Genomic DNA, 23354 nt, shown 5'->3' with positions numbered 1-23354 from the left:
AAACATGACAACATACAAGGCAAAAAAGAATTCTGGATCACATTTTATGAGGTTTTAAAAAAGAAAAAGATCACAAAAGATTTGTTTTAACCAGTAAGTACACAGCATGCGGCGGAAACAAGTTTTGCGTTGTATATTTTTTTCCCTCCTGGGGTGAAACACAGCAAAGACACAATTTAAGTGAAGGTATATGAATTGGAAAAAAAAGAAAGATAAAAGCTTACTGCAAGTGAAAATGTTTGAAAAAGTGTTTGTCTTGCAGCACAAGTGTGTTACCATGATTCTGAACCCACATGAAGAAGTGTAGCGAAGAGCTGCATCACAATATTAACATAACCAACAACCCATATGATATGTAGTCTTATATCTCTACATCAATATCTTATTGTATCACCCAGCTGTACCACACACACACACACACACACACACACTCAGTATGAATAGATGAATATGTCGGTCAGTTTGAGTTGATTTGGTTTAAGCGTCATCAGTTTTGTTGAAAATCTGTTGGAAATCATCTCTAGTGTTTTCCTGTTAGTAATCATCTGAAGTACCATGAGTCTTTACCTCGCTCACCTCCTCCCCCATCTCTCTCTCTCCCTCCCATCCTGCTCCATCTGTCTCTACCTCCCTTCTCTCTCTATTGCCATGTCGGCCTCTCTCGTCTATCTGCCGCACTTCAACTTTTCCACTTCCCTCTACTTATCTCCATCTCCATCTCTCTCTCTCTTATCGCTCTCTCTCTCTCTGTCTCTCTCTCTGTCTAACTGTCTTGCCCTTTTCTCTGTCTCCATTTCTCTTGTTGCCTCACTTTTGCCATCTCCTCCTCTGTTGTCTTATCTCTCTCGCTCTCTCTCCTCCTAATGTTGCTGTCTCCTCTTTTGTTATGTCTCTCTCTTTGTCTCACCCCAGTCTCTGTTTTTCTCCAACATCTCTAACTCTCTCTCTCTCTCTCTGTTGCCACACTCGTCTCTGTCTCTCTCACCACCCTTTCAGTTTTGCCATCTCTTTCATCTTTTCTCTCTCTCTTTCCATCTTGCTGCTACTGTCTGCTCCTCCCTCTTGCCATGTTTCCCCCTCTCTCTCGCTCTCATCTTTCTTTTTTCTCCATCGCTCTCTCTCTCTCTCTCTCTCTCTCTCTCTCTCTCTCTCTCTCTCTCTCTCTCTCTCTCTTCTCCATCTCAATTAATTTGAACATCTTCCATTCATAATGGATGCAGGACAGTCACAGAGGGAGACGCTCTTTGTTTTCTGTCTCAGCAGTGTGGACGGACATGAAGGGTGAAGTATAAGAACAGCGCTCATGTGTAAAGTGCACACACTGATGTGTCTCTGAATAAAACACACAGGTCTAAAACCAGGAGAGGTCATTATGCCCCCCCCCTTGTCTCCTCGTCCCATGCCTTCCATCTCTCCATCACCCCCCCCCCTCTCTCGTTTCACAGATACTGGTATCAGATATCGGGCCAGAATCAAGTATCGGTATCAGAGATTTTACCCAAGACTGAAACATCATAAATAAAAGCAAACTGGTTTGATTTACTGCATTGTTGGTGCATGGAAGCCTGGATTTATTTAATGGTAGAAAAAACTGATTCTGTCTCAGTTATTTTCCCTTTGACCCCAAATTAATGGTCTCAATCTGCCCTGTCCAGTGAAAGTAATGGATCGGATCAGTACTTGGTATCAACTCATACTTAAAAATTCAGTATCGGCAGTTTAAAAGGTGATACTGCTGAATCCCTAATTGTGACTGTAGCAGGTGTAATTATAATGGTACTTTTATTGTTTAGTAATTAATTGATTTATTTATAATTCTTGTATTCCTGTTTTTGAGCTAACTGTACCACACAGCTAACTATTGAAATCATTCTCGTGGACTGAACTAAGCCCTGTTAATTCTGGGTCGGTCCATTTACCAATCCGGGGAGGGCTGCAGACTACTACATGCCTCCTCCCATACATGTGGAGTCACCAGCTGCTTCTTTTCACCTGACAGTGAGGAGTTTCACCAGGGGGACATAGCACGTTGGAGGATCATGCTGCTCCTCCTCCCCTGAACAGGTGCCCAGACCGACCAGAGGAGGTGCGAATGCAGTGACCAATACACATACCCACAGCTGGCTTCCCACCCACAGACACGGTCAATTGTGTCTGTAGGGAGGCCCGACCAAGCCGGAGGTAACACGGATTCGAACCGGTGTTGGGAGGCAATGGATTAGACTTCCACGCTAGCCGGCATTTACCAGACATTTTTGAATATACTCTTTTCTATTACTGGTTTACAAATAAACCTCTCTCTTCAGACAAATGCTTGTCGTGAACAAGTCGCTGATACGTCCCTTGTGATTGGTTCACGCGGTCCTGTGAAAGCGTCTTACTATGGCCATCTGAGTACTTCCATTGAAGCAAATGGAAACGTTTCTATAAATGTTACTCAGGTCTCGAGTCGGCAAATTGTCCGTACAACTTTTACGTGATATCAACTTCGTCTCGCGTTCACACACGAGCCCACATGGAAGATAGAGGGAAGTTTTATGGATTAGTCAGCATGTATGAATAAGCTCTCCCTCGCTCTCCCTCGCTCTCTCTCTTGCTGTCTCTTTCCTTCCTCACCCCTGTAGGTCCGTCTGCTGTACTGCTCCCAGGAGGAGGCTGAGCTGGTTTTCCGGGCGGCCTGGGCAGCGGGTCAGGCCGGGCCTAGCCACATGTGGTTCGCTGTGGGGCCAGCCCTGTCCGGACTGGGCCTGGAGGGCCTCCCCAAGGCTCTGTTCTCCATCAGGCCCCAGGGTTGGAGGGATGAGCCGCGCAGGTACAACAGCAAGTGGATCAACCCCTCTGCTTTTTTTATGAAGATTGCACATTTATTCATAAAATATGTAATGTGATGTTTTGCACGCACTTTGCATGTTCTTGTGCAATACAGCCTATTGGCCAACCAAGAAGCAAATTTTCACATTCATGGATTGTACACCCATGTACTACACCAACTGATTTCAGAAATGAGTTTCTTCGGCCTAGCTGAAGAGTGGTGTTAATTACAGTCCGCTGGTGTTTAGTGCATGAGTGGAGTTAATACACAGTTAGCACGGTTCTGGACGTGGACAGGATTGCACCCATCATTCATACGTTTATTACTCAGTTTGTGTTTAAAGTTCTTACGAAGTTCTTTGTATTAACTACTGGGTTTTTAAAATGTGTAATTAAATCTGTTGCTGGGCAGAGAGCACAGCAGCCAGCGAATCAGAAACCATTCACACATGGAAATATGGAAGTGCACACCTGCCATACAAATATGTCCACATCATCCAAAAAAGGGAAAAAAGGGCGGCACGGTACAGCAGTAATTAGCGCTGTTGCCTCCCAGCAAGAAGGTCCTGGGTTCGAACCCTGGGGTTGTCCAACCTTCGGGGTCATCCCAGGTCGTCCTCTGTGTGGAGTTTGTATGTTCTCTCTGTGTCTGCGGTGGGTTTTCTCCGGGTGTTGCAGTTTCCCCCACCATCAAAAAGACGTGCTTGTTAGGGTCAATACTCCTCTCTGTGCCCCCGAGCAAGGCATGGCAAGATGAACTGGAGTTGGTCCCCAGGCGCTGCATGGCGGCTGCCCAGTGCTCCTAGCTACACAACTAGGATGGGTTAAATGCAGAGTGTAATTTCCCCACGGGGATCAATAAAGTATCTCAAAATCTCAAAATCATCATGTAAATCAAGCCATCATGTAGAATGCGCTGACAGCAAAATGTCCTCCTTTTAACATAAGTCCAGAAGGTGTAAACCAGCCAGTTTTATGATGAGAAAAAGAGAACAAATCTCTCTGACCAAGGCACTCCGTGTAATTAAAATGTCTTTATTGAAACTTAGACATATCCAAAAAGGACCTAAAAATGCCCACGCGTAGCGGCTCGGGCTTTCTTCAGGGCATAGTGAGACAAAACAGGAGTGAATGGTTTTTGTGCAGGCACAGAGCACAGGTGTTAGTTTTATGTTTGTTTTAGTATGTAATTAGGTCTGTTGGTGTAATTACAGTCGTGTTGATGAAACATTTCAGTTCTCTGTTAGCTAGCAAACTGCAAAGATTACATCTCCTGGCTGCTATGTGTAAGAATTTAGTAACAACGAAGTTCTTAGTAATAAATACTCGAAGTTGTACAACTCGTTTTATGCAGTGTGGTCTAAATTTTGATCTAGTTAATAATTTTGTGACAACTTGACATTAAGGATTTAACACACGGCTGGTGCAACCAGCCCTTGGTTCTTCCTCCTCCGGCCCCGACCAATGTGTGTACAGAGAGTCTCCTCACAGGGGACTGATGGAATATTCCCCACATGGCTATAGCCATGATACAGGAGCGTTTGTAGCCCATTGGGACTCTCAGAGGATTAATTATTCATGTATCCATGCAGGTGTGGCTCCTCAGACTCTGCTGCTGGCCTGTACTAGAGACAAATCATTCCCCTGACAAATCCATTGCTTCAATTACTGAGCTGGCCTGGACTGATGATATGAATACGACTCAGACACAGCTTTCTGAAAACCTATACACACCTTACCTCTCTCTCTCTCTCCCTCTCTCCCTCTCTCTCCCTCTCTCTCTCTCTCTCTCTCTCTCTCTCTCTCTCTCTCTCTCTCTCTCTCTCTCTCTCTCTCTCTCATTCGATTTCTGTTTTTCTTTTATCGCTGTCCTCCCTCTCTCCTTACTCTTTCTCGTCTCCCTCTCCTCTTCACGTCTGACTTTTCTGGGTCTCCTCCCGGCACCAGCGGTGTCACAGAAAACCTTTTGAAATGTCCAAAATCTCATCGCTCCAACCCCCCACCCCCACCCCCTCTCACTCTCGCTCTTCTCCCACAGGCGTATTGCCAAGGGGGTTCTGGTGCTGACCCACGGGGCCATGGCTCTGCGAAGGGACCAGGGGGCTACCAGGTCTCAGTACACCGGCAACTGCCAGACAGACGGCAACCAGACACACCGGGTGCCCGACAGAATCAAGTAAGGGGAGGGAGGAGGTGGTGGTGGTGTTTGGTGGGGTAACAATGGATGTCATTTATTGTCTGTGTTCAGCAGACACAGTTCCAGATTTATCCTTTATACAATGGCCCCCTTGCCCTTCTTTTCTTAGTGGGGGGATTTCAAACAGGCTCCATGATGAAGTGGTAGACGGCACACTTTACTTTGTCTCTGTTCCTGAGAGGGGCTTGCTAGTTTCCTGGGCTTTTCCCGTTGTGAAGGGGTTACAGTTTTAGACTGGTAAATAGTTGGTGTTGAATGGTATGGAAACTGGTTTGAATTGTCGAGTATGGACGCGGTCTCGAGTCCACATTTTGAGGGTTTCGGTCTCGTCTCAGACTTCACAGAACTGGTTAGCATTGTTGCTTCGCAGCAAGAGTGTTTGAACCCAGCCCTTCTCTGTCTTTACGTGTTATTCCTGTGTTCATGTGCTTTCTTCTGAGCGCTCTGGTTTCTGCCCCAGTAACCAGGCTAAACACATTCTTGTTAGGTGAACTGGGGAGTCTAACCCAGCCATAGGCATCCACACGGGGTGAAAATGTGTTTATTCTGTGATGGACTGGCACCATGCCCAGATATCTTCCGACCTTGCACTTGCTACCTGCTGGGAAAGGCCTCAGACCCCATTTTAGTCTTTGAACAGGATTACACATGAACAGAGAATGAAAGGAGTTTGGACAAATTTCATTCCTAAATGACACATGCTTTTGGAAAAAAAAGATGACGCCCTCTCACAGCCAAAACCCATAAATTGGGGCAAATATTCAGTCGTGATGGTTACTGTGAGGGTTTTGCTTTTCAGAATGCATAGACACGAGACCTACTGCACTGGAAACACACCGAGTTATGACACGGGATGATCCTGAGTCTTTATAAAAACATTATTTGTATTCAAGAGTCTTTTGCTGCAGTCATGAGGACAACATAGTCTAACTTCAGACATCAGATGGGAGGGGAAGGGTCTCGTCACACTTGCAGCCATGGTGGACAATAGAGAGAGAAGCTATGTGTTGTGCACTGCTACACCAAAAGCCTCATTATTTGGATTACAAATGTATTTACCATCCATAGTAATTATAGAGGGCAGCTGAAATAGGTGCCATTTCTTCCCCCCTTGGCTCTGCTCATCTAGATGACGCTGACACTTGAAGTGGGGCTTAATTTTAGTGCTGTATTGTTAGCTGCTGATTTTGGGACCGTACTTAGCTGTGCTTGTTTTGCCACATGAATAGACCAATTATTTCAAATTGTAGGGGTATATAATGATTTGCAAGGAAATTGTTGGGTTGTGTTTTGTGTTAGGTATTTCCTTTTGTCGCATGGGACCATAAAGAGCTCATTTGCCAGGGTGCTGTCAGATAGTTAAGCTAGTATACAAAAAGCTATCAACCTAAATCTGTAATAGATGGTTGCAGGAAAATTATCCTAACAACAGTCAATGACAAGATTGATACATAAGTCACACCCACTTCTGGTTTTACCCGAATACAAATGCAAATCATTTTGCTTCCCAAGAAGTTTTTTTTTTACCCCCCCTTTCTCCCCAATTGTGCCCGGCCAATTACCCCACTCTTTCGAGCCGCCCCGGTCACTGCTCCACCCCCTCTGCCGATCCGGGAGGGCTGCAGACTACCACATGCCTCCTCTGATACATGTGGAGTCGCCAGCTGCTTCTTTTCACCTGACAGTGAGGAGTTTCACCAGGGGGATGTAGTGTGTGGTAGGACCATGCTATTCCCCCCAGTTCCCCCTCCCCCTTGAACAGGTGCCCTCACTGACCAGAGGAGGCGCTAGTGCAGCGACCAGGACACATACTCATATCTGGCTTCCCACCCGCAGACAAGGCCAATTGTGTCTGTAGGGACACCCGACCAAGCTGTAGGTAACACGGGGATTCGATCCGGCAATCCCCGTGCTGGTAGGCAACGGAATAGCCTGCTACACTACCCGAACACTGCTTCCTAAGAATTAATAGAGATATAAATAAAATTGGCGGCCTCTCTGAGCACCCCGAGTTATGACTACAAACATGTACATTGTTTTTAAAGGCACAGAAGGATGGGTGAGAAGAAAACAAGGGCAGCGACCAGGCAGCAGTGAATGTCAGAGAATGAATGTAAGAATATGGCCGGATGCTGCTAACATAACCTGCATGCTCAGCAAATCTTTCCCCCAATGATTAAACATTAACAGACATTAATATCCTCAGCTGTATGTGGGGCTACGCTGGTTTTTGAAATACTGAGGTTTAATATGTGATATGGGCCCCCCCCCCCAAAAAAAGCTACTCTGTGCAACATTGTGAAGCAAATCCTTTTTTTGTGTGTGTGGGGGGTAGTTCTCCGTTTCCCCCCCAGTTGTATCCGGCCAATTACCCCACTCTTCCGAGCCGTCCCGGTCTCTGCTCCACCCCCTCTGCCGATCCGGGGAGGGCTGCAGACTACCATATGCCTCCTCCCATACATGTGGAGTTGCCAGCCGCTTCTTTTCACCTGACAGTGAAGAGTTTCACCAGGGGAACATAGCGCGTGGGAGGATCACCTTATTCCCCCCAGTCCCCCCCCCCCCAAACAGGCTCCCTGACTGACCAGAGGAGGTGCAAGTGCAGCGATTAGCACACATACCCACATCTGGCTTCCCACCCGCAGACACGGGGATTCCAACTGGCGATCCCCAAGCAAATCCTTTTTTATTCTGAATCTGAACCCGAATCTATTTGAATCGGCCAAATAATCAGATGTACCTGTTAGGTTAGGTCCAGGTACAGTCAAAGGACAGTAGAACAGCTTTGCAGCTGTTTTGTTGCTCAGTGATCTCCGTCAGTCTGTAACTTGCCGACCGTATGTTTTGAGATTAAACAAATGAGATTTGCTGTATATATTTTTAAAACCAAACTTGTAATACGGGCATACAGGCTTAAACAAGAAAAATGTGGAAGGCGTATGTGGTGCTCAACAAAGACGCCAAAGCTGCTCAGACAGGCAGACTGAAACATCGGTAGTGTCAGGACGGCGGAAGACCGGAGCGGAGTGAGCGATGGAGGAGGGCAGCGGTTCAGAGGGATGGAAGGCCAGGGAATCTGGATGATAGAGGAGTACGGGATGTGGCAAACGATTGGAAAGGTGGTTTGAAAGGCAGAGGAAATGGAGGAGGATGCAGTGCATGGAGGGATGGGAGAGAAAGGAAAAGGAAGATGGGAGAGAGGGAGGCACAGACGACTGCTGGTGATGACGGGGTTGAAATTCTTCTCAATGTCATACAGCGTTGATGAAAAGCAAAAACATAAAAGTCGCAATCACGAGATAAACTCAAAAACAGAAACATCACAGGTATTCGTAGGTTTAATGGCCGTCTTTCTGTGTGCCGTTGGTTTGCATGCTCTCCCCATGTTTGCTTGGGTTTCCTGGCTTATGTTGCCTATAGGCGTACTTGGTGCATTTGTGTGTGTGTGGTGTGTGTGCGCGCGTGTGTGTGTGTGTGTGTGTGTGTGTGAACAGGTGGGCTCAGATCAGCTAGCCTTCCTTCTGCCTATTGGATGCTGGGAGAGGCCTCTGCTAGCCTGAGGTGAATGAAACAGGTATTAAACATCCAGTCCAATGAAAATCATGTTTTCCAATATCGTAACATTTTTTCGATAAAGGGTCTTGTGAGCTCGAACAAGTATATTAGAGGGACTGCTCAGGTTAGACGCTTTGGAGACAAAGCAAGAGAGACAAGATTGAGATGGTGTGGACATGTGTGGAGGAGAGACGCTGGGTATATTGGGAGAATGATGCTGAATATGGAGCTGCCAGGGAAGAGGAGAAGAGGAAGGCCAAAGAGGAGGTTTATGGATGTGAGGGAGGACATGCAGGTGGCTGGTGTGACAGAGGAAGACACAGAGGACAGGAGGAGATAGAAACGGATGATCCACTGTGGCCACTCCTGACGGGAGCAGCCGAAAGTAGTAGTAGTAGTAGTAGTAGTAGTAGTAGTCGTCGTCGTCTTGGGAGCTCGGGGTCAGCCCTATGTTCCCTTAGCTCCGTGGGTCAGCTATCAAATAGGTTAGCTATTGGCTAAGGCTAGGTTAAGGTAAGTGTTGGGTTCAGGTTAGGGTTAGGTAGAGGTAGAGGTTAAGTCAGGTTAAGGTAGGTTAGGTTAAGTTTAGGTAAGTTCAATAAAATAGGGTTGAGGGAACATAGATACGCTCCCGTGAACTCAACTTCCTGAGAACTGGCTGTGTTCGGTTATAACAAATCAAATGATACTTCTGAAGCTGAGAAGAAGACTGTTAACATTATATCACACAATAAAACTGGAGTGACTGAGTTAAAGCCATTAGACTGGATACTTAAGAATGAGTGTCACCGCCGGTGCATCTCTGCAGGTTGGTCTCCTGCAGAAGAAACGGAGTGGGTGCATGTAAATGCACTCAGGGACTCAGTAGTCTCTGTGATGCCACACTAGCAGAAATAAATTATCTCCTGTTCAAGCCTGGCTGCTTTCTATGGGTGTCGACACACCCATCCAATGCCATCAACCCATATCGGATGTAGCAAGATGTGCTGTGTCTAGCATCTCCTTATCGCCAGGGTGCTTGTGATACAATTAGCCGAAGCGCTCGTGGAGCATGCATTTCAATGATTGCAAACGGGATAAGAGCAAAATGAATGAATAACCATGATTGCATGTAGCCCAGAGATAAATACATAATCATGGGATGTCAGTACAATACCAGGAAGTAGAGAGTTATAGGAGAACATTTCTGTCTGTTCCACAGAGATAAACTCCCCAGAAATACATTTAGCAAATATTCCAAATGTTTGATTAATGTCCCTATTTCCCAAATGGAAAAGACAGCACCAATCTCAGAAGTCAGTCCCCAAAACTTACTTTTAAACAGATTTCTCAGCTGATGAAGTTTTTGCAACTTGGAAGGATGCTTGCAAAAAGATCCCAACATGGGGTCTTAGGACTATCTAAAAACTGAGAAAAGGAAGGTAGGGAGTAGTAGAGATCCTGTTGGACGTAGAACCATAAGCAAAAACCAACAATTTCACAAATGGTAAAACTGTCCTGATTGACAGGTGTCAACTAGTTTGGACAACAGGGACAAACACACCAAGCTAGAACAAAACAGGACAGAGCAACGGTTACTAAAATATGAGGATTGAGATGGAAAAACAGTGGGTACATAAAGATGGATAAAGATTCTGGAAAATTTACTTTTATACCCCCAAACATCAAGCAATGCATTCGATGGTAACTTGACCATTGAGAAGAAACGGGAAACCCCACGGTCTGTTGTGGTAACCGACAGCCACAAGTAAACAGCGCTGTGTTTGATACCTGTAGACTCGGTCAGTGGTGGCTGGTGGTGAGTCTGGATGGGAGGCATGAAAAAATAGGTTTGGCCTGCTGTCGCTGCTGTGGTAAAGTTAAAGGACAAAAAGGCTCTTCAGGCGTACGTTGTTGGAAGAGGCGTTCACGGTAGGTATGTTTCCATCAACGTGTTTTTATGTAACATTTGTAAACGGTGCAATAGAAAGCTTGAATGGAAACGCCATCGCTGAACTTCTGAATCATTACTCACCAGCCCGTAACATGAGATCCTCTAATAAGGCCCTGTCAGCCTCTTCCCCTGGCTCGGCTGAAGACCCAGGATGGCAGGGCATTCGCTGTTCGGGCCCCAACCCTTTGGAATAGCTTACCTGAGGATTGTAGAAAAATCACTGCCTTCTTTTAAAGCGTCTCTTAAGGCTTACTTTGCCCATATGGCTTTTTCTTATTATTTCATCTGTTACTTTTATGTGTTACTTTTATCCATTATTTTACCCCTACATTTAACTGTTTTATTCGATATATTGTTAATAGGGCAGCACGATGGTACAGTGGTTGGCGCGGTCGCCCCACAGCAAGACGGTCCTGGGTTCGAGCCCTGGGGTAGTCCAACTTTGGGGGTCGTCCCGAGTCGTCCGCTGTGTGGAGTTTGCATGTTGTCCCCGTGTCTGCGTGGGTTTCCTCCGGGTGAATCGGCCGTACTCAGGTGAATCGGCTGTACTAAATTGTCCCTCGGTATGTGGGGGGGGGGGGGGGGCTGTGATAGACTGGCAGCCTGTCCAGGGGGTCTCCCCACTTGCTGCCGAATGACTGCTGGGATAGGCTCCAGCATCCCCACAACCCTGAGAGCAGAATAAGCGATTTGGATAATGGATGGATGGATGATGTAGAGCATAGACAATTACATGTCGACCGAAGACACTTAAGGCGGACAGTGAAACTATGTGACACGTTATGAGAGATAAAGTACCTATCACGTTTCCCCCAGTGCCCCTTTGTGTTGGTCAGTATGGGCTGGATAGATTTATCATAAGGATAACAAACTGAGTGACTGTGTCAGATCACGTCACACACTTGACTCTGTTTATATGAAGTTGACTGAGGCACTGAATATACAGTCATTGGGCTGAAAACAAGTAGCACATTATTTTGTCATTGATCATATCCTGCTTTTTCTTGCGGTGGTACTATTGCCCTCATTTTCAACAAATTTAATAATAATAATAATAATAAATTAAACTTATATAGCGCTTTTCTAATACTCAAAGTTGCTTTACAATAAATGGGGTGAAACAAGACGCCAGATAAACATAACACAGACATACAGGGGTGGATGGGAAGGTGGGCTACGAGAGGGAGAAGCAGCAGCCACACACGACGCCAGCAGTACTCTCCCACTTGGACAGATACAAAAGGGAAAGAAAAACAAACATCATAAATCACAGATGAAGTCTGAAGAGATGAGTCCCGACCAATGACCTGAATGTAGACAGCCCGCAGCAGTGTCCGATGCACATGGGGAGTTGAGGGAGGGGGCAGGTCTAGCGCTCAGTCCCCAGCCTGCCCCAGACCAGGGGTGGATGAGCGGACGGGAGGGCACGAGAAGGCAATGGAGAAAAGGTGTGTCTTGAGACGGGATTGGAAGAGTGGGAGGGATTCTGAGTCTCTAATGATTTGGGGAAGTGAGTTCCAGAGCCTGGGAGCTGCCCTGGAGAAGGCTCGGTCACCAGAGCCACGGAGGTTGGACCTGGGGTAGAGAGAAGGGAGGCTGAGGTGGATCTGAGGGACTGAGAGGGTTGGTAGGGGGAGAGGAGGCTGGTGAGGTATGGAGGAGCCAGTTTGTGAAGGGCTTTATAAGTAAGAACCAGAATTTTGTAATTGATCCGGTGGGAGATGGGTAGCCAGTGGAGGTCTTTTAGGACTGGGGTGATGTGGTGCCATTATTTGGTGAAAGTTAAAAGTCGGCCGGATGCATTCTGGACCAATTGGAGTCTCTTGATAGAGCTAGCACTGATGCCATAGAGGAGTGAGTTGCAGTAATTAAGGCGGGAGGAGATGAAGGCATGGATCAGCATCTCAGCAGCAGGGCGAGTGAGAGAGGGTCTTATTTTTGCAACATTGCGAAGGTGGTAGAAGGAGGATTTGACCATGTGGCGGATATATGGCTCAAGGGAGAAGGTGGGATCAAGGATCACACCGCGGTTGCGTTTTATTTTCAAAAACGAATTTAAAAATAGTTTTAAGGTGCTCAGTGACATGAAAGAAGTTATCAGAGGTCCCCTAAAAGGTTTTTTTCCCCAACTTGGTTTTGTGTTGTTTTCTCCAAAAGACAGGGTTTAGCCCTGTTAGTCCACTTAAGCCGGCCGACCCTGGACTCAGTTGTCTTGATGCATGATCAGTAATCCAGGTGTAGAATCCCAGAAAAGCTGAGTCAGTTCATCTGGACACAAAGTTTAACGGGAGGAACGTCTCATCGCTCATCTAAGCAACTCCCGTCAGTCTCAGCAGGTATCCCCACCCTGAAACACAGTACAGTTACAACGAGGACGGCACAACACAGGAGAGCTAACACGTCAGGCCAGGACTCCACAGTCTACACCATCTACAGACCAGTAGCCACTTTTTCAAGGATGAGGATGTGCACATCCTTGATGGGGAGGGACACTGGTTTGAATGGGGAGTAAAGTTCAAGTTCAAGTTTCACTTTATCATATACATATAAAAAGTGCCACGTACCTTCAAATGCAATGAAATACATGTGCCCTGGTGCTCTCTGCCCTTAAAACTATATATATTAGGAAATGATAAATAATAACAAAAACAATAATATAATACATAATAATAATACATAAGAAACCCCAGAGTTGTCCAACCTTGGGGGTCATCCCGGGTCGTCCTCTGTGTGGAGTCTGCATGTTCTCCCTGTGTCTGTGTGGGTTTCTTCCAGGTGCTCCGCTTTCCTCCCACAGGCCAAAGACATGTAGGTCAGGTGAATCGACCATACTAAATTGCCCCTAGGTTTGAATGTGTTGGCCCTGTGATGGACTGGTGGCTTGTCCAGGGTGTTTCTCTGCCTGCTGCCTAATGACTGCTGGGATAGGCTCCAGCGTCCCCACGACCCTGAGAGCAAGATAAGCGGTTTGGATGATGGATGGATGGATAAATAAGAAATTAGAAATCCCACAAAATAATAAATCCCTGAAATTATGTAAGGCGCATAAGGCGCCTACTGTTCATTACTCTGATCGCCTGGGAGTCAGAGGCCATCTATGTGAAGAGGGAATGACCATCCCTGAATTGAGGGGGGGGCTACGAGTACATCTGTCAACATCTTACAATGCTGTGATGGTAAAAGTTCCCCAACCCTCTGTGAATAGTTCACATGGCCATTGAAACTCTAGTTAATGGTCACACCTATTTGCACATGAAACTGATCGTTGGTTTGGGTCATTATGCCACTGTCCGGTTAATGGTGGGATACCTGCAGTCAGCTCAGACTGAAGAGGTTACGTAGATGATGATGATGGGATGTTTTTCTCAGTCAACATATCCAGATGTACTGATTCACCTTTTCTGGACTCAGGTGTGCATTAGCAGTGGAAGCAGTTGTAAACATCCAGGTAACCACTTGATACAATTGAGTGCAACGCATGGCATACCTACAACTAGCTTGTTTCTGTGCTGTTGGTGTTCCCGTGTCTTTATGAGGTTGTGAGTCCGATTCCCAATAAGAAAACTTGGCAAACATGTTCTCCACGAGGACTTGTGGAGTAATGGGGAGAACGCTGATTAGACAACACGCTCATCCACCTGGTTTCACTTAATCAGAGGTGGATGAGCTGCAAGATTGCTCTTGTTTTATGCACGCAAGAGGTGGAGGATGCAGTTGAAGTGGAGAAGACGGCTCTTCAGACAGATTTTTAAGACAGCCAGAATATGCCTGGTATGTCTAGCGTGTTTCAACTGAATGTCAGAAAGGTTGTCCGTGAGTTTAGCACGGCGATGATGGAATCGGTTGTAATACATAAAGTGTTGAAATGATTGACAGCTGTGGCAGAAGAAGAGAGTAAGAAGTCGGATGGAAAGAACTTGTTTAAACTGTTAAGTGCCACACTACACAGTATTTAACACAGTCCAGTGGGAAAATTGTTAAACGTGTTAAACCATGTTACATTTCCGTTTCGAAAATGGCGCTCTCAGTAAATTAATTATGCACGTTTGAGCCAGTCTCACACACAAGGTTCATACAGAACTTTCTTCATCCATCCATCCATCATCCAAACCGCTTATTCTGCTCTCAGGGTCACGAGGATGCTGGAGCCTATCCCAGCAGTCACTGGGCGGCAGACGGGAGACAGCCTGGACAGGCCGCCAGACCATCACAGGACCCACCCACACCCACACACAGACACACACACACACACACACACACACACACATACACACGGGGGCAATTTAGTGCGGCCGAGTCACCTGACCTACATGTTTTTGGACTGTGGAAAGAAACCGGAGCACCCGGAGGAAACTTATGCAGACACGGGGAGAACATGCAAACTCTTCACAGAGGACAAGCTGGTACATCCCCCAAGGTTGGACTACCCCAGGGCTCGAACCCAGGACCTTCTTGCTGTGAGGCGACCGCATTAACCGCTGCGCCGCCGTGCCGCCCAAAACTTGTTTACGCATGTCAACGAATCGTTGAATGAGGATGTGATTGAAGACATGGCTGAGCTCTACGTTTGACCTCGATTTGACCTCGACACAGACACAGAACCTTACCCTGACCTTAACCGCACCAAACCCAAACCCAAATATAACCACCTCTAAGCTAATACCCAAACATATCTATGTTAATTTACCCCGGGTAACAGTCAAGTTGAAAATGCTTTTAGCAGAAAATGGAGAGACAGGCGAGTGGTTGAGACTAAAAGAGAGAAGACTGAAAGCTGCAGGAGACTGCATGAAATGCTTTCTCTGTTTGGGCTTATTGAGTTCAAGTTTATTGCAAATCTGTTATTGTAAAACATGGTGAGATGGAGGGAAGGGCAAGCAGGGGACGAGGCCAGACAGAATAAGACGATGGTGGAGGGAGAGGTGGAAGATGACAGACGGATGAAAGAGAGAGGGAGAGAAGAGGAGGACACTAGCTTTGTCACCCAGCCAGTCACCACAACCCTCAGGGGGAACTGACTGCTCATCTGGAGCGGAGGAGTGTCACACCACCTGCTCTCTCTCTCTCTCTCTCTCTCTCTCTCTCTCTCTCTCTCTCTCTCTCTCTCTCTCTCTCTCTCTCTCTCTCTCTCTCTCTCTCTCTCTCTCTCTCTCTCTCTCTCTCTCTCTCTCTCTCTCCTCTCTCTCTCTCTCTCTCTCTCTCCCTCTCTCTCTCCCTCTCTCTCTCTCTCTCTCTTCCTCTCTCTCTCTCTCTCTCTCTCTCTCTCTCTTCCTCTCCCTCTCTCTCTCTCTCTCGCTCGTCCACCTGCTTTCTGCCTGCCCATTGCATGATGCAGCATTCTATCTGGCCACGCCTCCTTTTTGCACATTGGTTGTGTCTGAATACTCATGCTACAGCTGTAGTCCAAACTATATAGTACCCATTTTCAGCGTACTTCATGAAAATGTTGGTGTAACAAAATGTAGTGTGCATAAAATTCCAGGATGTTCACACTTCTCACTAAAAAATCTCATTTGATTCGACTGGACGCTATCCCACAAGAAACCGGCGTCTTTGCATGGTTACCATGGAGATAGGTTGCACGAGCCATATCCACTTCCTGTCACTTTCGCTGGTTGACTGAGGGTATAATAATCGATTAAGGATGTATACCAAACATGTTTTAATGTATAGTAAACTAAACAGTAGTACTCTTAGTATGCAATATATTCTATTAGTATGTAGTACATAACAGAGTATTCAGGCACAGCCATTGCGTCACATCTGTTCTCTCTCTCTCTCTCTCTCTCTCTCTCTCTCTCTCTCTCTCTCTCTCTCTCTCTCTCTCTCTCTCTCTCTCTCTCTCTCTCTCTCTCTCTCTCTCCCTCCCCTCTCTCTCTCTCTCTCTCTCTCTTTTCTCAGAGAAGGGACCCTCTGTCTTACTGTCAGTCATGGCTCGCTCATTCTCCAGTGAATAATTGAAGTAATAAAACACTTGGTCATGTATGCATCTATTGCACTCGCTCACTTGCCTTGCCTTTGTGAATGGAGGCTAAAAAAAAAAAGTCAGTGGAGTTCCTCTCAAGCGGCTAGTTCATAATTAGATTAAAAGAAAATCATTGACAGCGTTTAGAGTCGTGTGGGACAACGGGGACGTTTGGAGGTAAAGAGTTAAGCCGCCTTTAAAGTTGGCATCCAACAGGATTTAAGCTGGAAGCCGTTTTGAAGTTGTGGTCTTTGTTGAGGAGCGTGAATGTCACACTGAGTCCACTGAGATAAACTTACAAGCGGGCTCGTCCTCCTGTGATCAGACGATGTGACAGTAACGTTGACTCTCTCTCTCTCTCTCTCTCTCTCTCTCTCTCTCTCTCTCTCTCTCTCTCTCTCTCTCTCTCTCTCTTGCTTGCTCACTCACTGTCACTCCCTCTATACACTAGATTGGTAATTTAAATGCTCAGTTGTTGGCAACTAGCCATTGGGCTGTATGACACACACACACACACACACACTCTCACTCACTCCTGCATTTTTTTTCGATCCGCCTCCTTTTCTCCCCAGTTGTACCTGGGCAATCACCCTGCTCTCTGAGCCGTCCCAGTCACTGATAGATTAGATAAAATCAGATCAGGGGTGTGACCACTGCAATGAGTCGACTCTTGAACAAACTGAGTGAATCAAAAAGTGTCAACAAGCACCAGAGAGGCTTTACTTAGAGCATCAGCAGCCTTACTCGGACGAAGATTGAAATCACCAGGAATTAGAATCTCCTCACAATGAGTAACAAGGCCTGAGACACACTCTTCAAGAAATACTGAGTAAGGGCCAGGAGGTTGATAGAGTATCACAGTGTAGAGTCTGTTTGTGACTGAGGGAGATGGGCTTAGAATAAGAGCCTCGGAAATTTTAAATTTAGTTTCAAGTTTAGAAGTTAAATTGAAAATAGGCAAATATGAAGGCGACACCCCCGCCTTGTTTATTTGCCCGAGCTACATAGGCATAAGTATAGTCAGGTGGGGAAGCTTCATTTAAGGAAAGGAAAACATTTGGTTTCAGCCATGTTTCATATAACCCAATCATGACTCGGTTCAAGAATCAGATCATTTATTAATAAGTCTTTGGCAGACAGTGATCTGATATTTATGAAACCGAGTTTATGTGTCATGTTGAAGTTGTCAGTGGTGGGCAGAACAGTTAGAGCTACCACTACATGAAAGATTAATTGGAATTAGACACCTTGTGTTATTATTAGTTGACAATTTTGAAGACCTCCGCTTTGGACGATATGTGGTCATACTTTTTGGGGGGGGACCCCCCCTTTTCTCCCCAAATGTACTTTACTAATTACCCTATTTTCCAATCCATCCCGGTCGCTGCTCCACCTCCTCTGCCAATCCGAGGAGGGCTGCAGACTACCACATGCCTCCTCCCATACATGTGGAGTCACCAGCCGCTTCTTTTCACCTGACAGTGAGGAGTTTCACCATGGGGACGTAGCGCATGGCAGGATCACGCTATTCCCCCCAGCTCCTCCTCCCCCCTCAACAGACACCCCGACGTACCAGAGGAGGTGCTAGTTCAGCGACCAGGACACATACCCACGTCTGGCTTCCCACCTGCAGACACGGCCAATTGTGTCTGTAGGGACGCCCGGCCAAGCCGGAGGTAACAGGGATTCGAATCGGTGATCTCCATGTTGGTAGACAGCGGAATAGACCGCCACGCTACCCGGACACTTACTCCTGCATTCTTTACATTGTCCTCATCTTCTCTCTCCATCCATCCCCTTTTTTTTTTTTACTCTCTTTATCTAGCTCTGTCCTCCTTTGTTTCCTCCTCGTGTCAGCAGAGCCCATCTTAAAGATACAAGAGGCATGTCCCTGGCAGTCATGTTGAAATTCCACGACTCTTGTCCTCACCAATCAGAGTAATTTATTGATAAAAGTAGTGCGGCGATGGCTAATGGGAGTGCTTGATGCAGTGAGTCCTAGCTGAGAGCCAGGAGGTTTTAAAGGTTTTATTGCGCAATTACGCCAGGCCTTTGTTAATGTCAGCACCGAGGGTAATGGGCTCTCAAATGCTTTTCTCCTTGTCCAGGCTGAACAATTATGTCATTAGTTTTTGCAAATACAAACCGGCCTGATATTATGTCAAACATTCCCCCCTCTCCCTGCCCTCCTCTCTCTCTGTCAGACGCTCGCTCACCCATTCTGCCTGCCACACACAGAGACGGAGACACACGACCTCAGCATGCTGATGCACGGACGCAGCAACGCAATGCAACAACCCTCACATGCGAAAAAGCTTGTATGCAGGTGTCTGCCTGTGCAGACAGTAGTCATACACACACACACACACAACACACACACACACACACACACACACACACACACACACACACACACACATTTCACTCAGATATAAACATTCTTGCATACTTAGAGATACCATTTTTAAGGAATAACACTTAAATACATACATACATACATATACATACTTGCACACACAAAAAGCAAGCACATGCATGCTGAAATGTACACTGTTGCAGACAGGCAGATAGTCAGACACACTAATATATATCATTCATACACCACACACACACACACACACACACACACACATATATATAGTTCATATGTGCAAGTAAGCACAAATGTACGCATTTGCACGCATGAGCATGTCTACACACACATGCCACGCACACACAAGAACACATTGCTGCACTTTGTTTCACAATTTACTTTCTCTCCCCCTTTCCCCTGCCCAGGTTTTCCCTTATGTGTTGTGTGTTCACTGTTCAACCTCATCCACAGTCTAATGTAGTCTCATTCTCTGCCTTCACCTGTCTCTCTCTCGCTCTCTCTCTCTCTCTCGCTCTCTCTTACTGCCCTCTCTCTCTCTCTTTCTCAGCTATCTCTTGCTCTCGCTGTGCTCTCTCTCTCTGTGCCCTCTCTCTCGCTCTCTCTGTGCCCCCTCGCTCTCTCTCTGTGCCCCCTCGCTCTCTCTCTGTGCCCTCACTCTCTCTTGCTCTCTCTCTGTGCCCTCGCTCTCTCTCTCTCTCTCTCTCTCTCTCTCTCTCTCTGTGCCCTCGCTCCTCTCTCTCTCTCTCTCTCTCTCTCTCTCTCTCTCTCTCTCTCTCTCTCTCTCTCTCTCTCTCTCTCTCTCTCTCTCTCTCTCTCTCTCTCTCTGTGCCCTCACTCTCTCTCTGTTGCCCTGACTCTCTCTCTCTCTCTCTCTGTGCCCCCCCGCTCTCTCTCTCTCTCTCTCTGTGCCCCCCCGCTCTCTCTCTCTCTCTCTCTCTCTCTCTCTCTCTCTCTCTCTCTCTCTCTCTCTCTCGGTCTCTCTCTCTCAAATTCAAATAGCCTTATTGGCATGAACAAAAAATATGTTGTTGCCAAAGCAGTTTGCAGAATATTCACATTTCATCACATATTAAATGCACATTAAATTCACATTACATCACATATTAAATACATAGGTGTCACATAAGCAGGTTCCATATGTTTGCCTACTGAAGCAATCAGTTTTTTTTATTGCCATACAGTACAGTGCAACAAATGTTGAACAGTTAATGCAATGACTTAATACCATATAATTTGGGGATCTTACAGTGGTTGAGTCCTGCAGGCTGTGGCAGCAGATACGTATTTAGCTGCCAGAGGAGCTGTTGTTATTTAACCCAGGAGAACTGCCAGGTTCTCCTCTGGGCTTAACAGAGGAAGTTTGGGACTTTCTTGGCTATTTCCCTGAAGTGGAAGTGTCTTATGGAAGAGAACTTCTCACAGTGGAGGAAGAAGTGCATCTCTGTTTCTACCTTCCCTGTCGAGCAGTGACCACATATACGCTCCTCTAAATCGATTTCAAATCAAATCAATTTTATTTGTATAGCCCAATATCACAAATTACAAATTTGCCTCAGTGGGCTTAACAGCAACACAACGTCCTGTCCTTAGACCCTCTCATTGGATAAGGAACAACTCCCTAAAAAAAACCTTTAACAGGGAGAAAAAATAGGAAGAAACCTCAGGGAGAGCAACAGAGGAGGATCTCTCTCCAAGACAGACAGCGTGCAATAGATGTTGTGTTTACACAATTAACAATACAACATTGAAAGAGGATAACAGAATTATAATGGACTTATAAAATTTATGAAGAACCTGATGCGCAGGATGCCAAGCAGTGGTCCAGACACCAACGGAGCAGTCCAGGACCCAAGCCACGCGACCAGCATCATCATGTAAAAAAAATTATGTGAGGAGAGGGGATGGCAGGCAGCGTCCAAGTGGCAACCACCATCACCACGGAGACCTGGGAGGAGAACCGACTGCACGTGCACGCAAGAGAGACTCACATGACACCATTCAAACACAGAAAAAGAGAAAGGAGAAGACATCATTCAGAGAAAGAGAAAAGACATGTGAGAGAAGAGAACAGTTTGCAATGCGCATTAGTCATAATCAATTACATCATCAACTAGTCATAATCTATACTCTGTAATCTATACTCGATAATCTGGTTGGCAGAACAGTGGTTGGTAAATTTATTGAGACAGAAAACCAACCCGCCATCCAGTACAGGTTGTGAAGCACTCAACTTAAAGGCAACTAATTGTAAACTAAGGCAAAAAGATGAGTTTTAAGTTTGGATTTAAAGGACTCAACAGACTCTGATTGTCTGATGGCAGCAGGCAGGTTATTCCACAACAATGGAGCCCGAGAGGAAAAGGCCCTGCTGCCACCAGCTGACCTCTTTTTAACTTTGGGTGCACACAGGAGCCCTGTATTTTGAGAAGGAAGAGCTCGAGATGGCATGTAAGGTTTAAGGAGATCAGACAGGTAGGATGGGGCGAGCCCATTTAGGATTTTATAAGTCAGCAGAAGCACCTTGTGTTCTGATCTAACATGGATAGGGAGGCAATGAAGGGAGGCAAGAATTGGTGGAATATGGTCAAATTTCCTGGATTTAGTTAGGATTCTAGCAGCAGCATTCTGAACCATCTGAAGACTTTTAGTACCAGAATGTGGCAGACCTGAGAACAGAACATTACAGTAATCAAGTCTGGATGAAACAGATGCATGTATTAGAGTCTCTGCGTCAGCCATGGAGAGAAAAGACCGAATTTTAGCTATGTTACGTAAGTGGAAAAAAGGCAGTCTTGGTGATTTCTTTAATGTGCTTATCAAAGGAAAGGCTGGGATCAAACGTAATGCCAAGATTTTTGGCTGCCACACTTGGTGAAACCACAGAGTTGTCGATTGTTATCGTCCTCTCTGGGTAGCCATGTTTGTGTGTCTTCCTGTTTCTATAGCCAATTGGTGGTCACTGAGCCTGTATGTGGTCAGGATCCGTCTCTGCTTCGCATCTCTGACAGAGTGGAGATACTCGGCCAGTCTATATTCTCTGTTTAGGGTCAAATAACAGTTTAGTCTGCTCTGGGTTTTAGTTTCATTTCTCCAATGTTCCAAATATGGATCTTTTGACTGATTCATGATTTGTGTTATTCTGCTGTGTTTTGAGGCGGTGCTGATGGGAGCCTGGTTGGTTAGCTGCACCATCAGCTGACTGAGGGGACTGTTTTCAGGGTTCAGCTCTTGGGTTTTTAATGCCTTGAATGGAAGGGTGTCTTTTCGGCTTGAATTTAGATGCGTCCAAAATGTTATGGCCCGTTTTTGCATGTTTAACAGTAGTGGGAAACGCCCCAGTTCTGCTCGGCAGGCGTTATTTGGTGTCTTCCTTTGAACACTTAAAATTTTCTGCAGAATTCAGTGTGGAGGGCCTCTATTGGGTGTTTGTCCCATGAGCCTTGCTCCAATCCACTGAGCGGCCCCAGACCTCACTTCCATACAAAGCTGTGGGTAAAATAACATCATCAGATATCTTTGTCCAGATTCTAACTGGAATCTTAATGTTTAATTGTTTGGTTCTTAATGCACACATTGCCCTCTCTCTCTCCCTCTCGCTCTCTCTCTCTCCCTCTGTAGGCCCTCTCTCGCTCTCTGTGCCCTCTCTGTCTGCCCTCTCTCTCTCTGTCACTCCCTCTCTCTCTCTCTCTGTCTCTCTCTCTCTCTGGCCTCTCTCTCTCTCGCTCTCTCTCACTTGCTCTCTCGCTCTCACTCCCTCTCTCTCTCTCTCTCTCTCTCTCACTCGCTGTGCCCCGTTCCTTTCCCTTTTGTGCTGTCTTGCTCATTTGCTCCTTATGTAGTGAGTCGCTTAACCTTCTCTCGTCTCAGCTCTTTTCATTCCTATGCCGATCTCCTCCATTATAGAATTTAATTTCTTCATTCATTCTTTCATTTATCATTTCATTTTCATTTATCCATTCAAGTCAGTCAGTGTATTATTCAGTCATTCAGTCTTGTCTGTCGTTCAGCCAGCAATACAGCCGTTCAGGTAGACCAGTCAGTTAGTCAGTCAGATTGCTTGTCTGTCAGTCAGTTAATCTCTCTGTCAATCAACCATCCAGTCCAGTCAACCATCCAGTCAGTCAACCAGTCAGTCACTGACTCTATCCTCGCACCTCTCTGTCATTTTCATCCCCCCACTTTCCTCCGATTCACTTGTTCAATCATCACTCTTCCACCCTTCTCTCTTTTTCTCCCTCCATATCTTTCTCCATCCATCTCCTCCGTTGCCCCTCTGATCTTCCGGGGACCGCGGTCACAACGGCGTCCGATGCATTGCGTTGCATGTAAATTGCATAATTTGAGTACAGACACATAATGCAAGGTGGCATGGAAGTGCACAGCAAGGGAGGGGAGAAGGGAGGGAGGAGGAGGTGTGGAAGGGGGCTGAGATGGAGGAGTCGATGGAGACAGTAAATGGCCTACGTTGATGTATATTGCCATGATGGGGGGGGGGCAAGCATATGAAAGACTGCACATG

At 46.2% G+C, this 23354-nt stretch overlaps 1 protein-coding gene across 1 annotated transcript in view; it reads left to right on the top strand.

The window, feature by feature from the left end:
* The window catches only part of LOC130128460 (glutamate receptor ionotropic, NMDA 2D-like), a 180643-nt gene that overhangs the window by 31926 nt on the left and 125363 nt on the right, over positions 1 to 23354 (top strand). The window contains exons 4-5 of the mRNA XM_056298067.1: positions 2625 to 2812; positions 4850 to 4987. Of these exons, the coding sequence (XP_056154042.1) occupies positions 2625 to 2812; positions 4850 to 4987 (326 nt within the window). The remainder of the gene's footprint in view (positions 1 to 2624; positions 2813 to 4849; positions 4988 to 23354) is intronic.

The sequence above is a fragment of the Lampris incognitus genome, chromosome 18 (assembly GCF_029633865.1).
Source record: "Lampris incognitus isolate fLamInc1 chromosome 18, fLamInc1.hap2, whole genome shotgun sequence".
Classification (NCBI taxonomy): Eukaryota; Metazoa; Chordata; class Actinopteri; order Lampriformes; family Lampridae; genus Lampris; species Lampris incognitus.
This window is presented reverse-complemented; position numbering and strand designations above follow the sequence as displayed.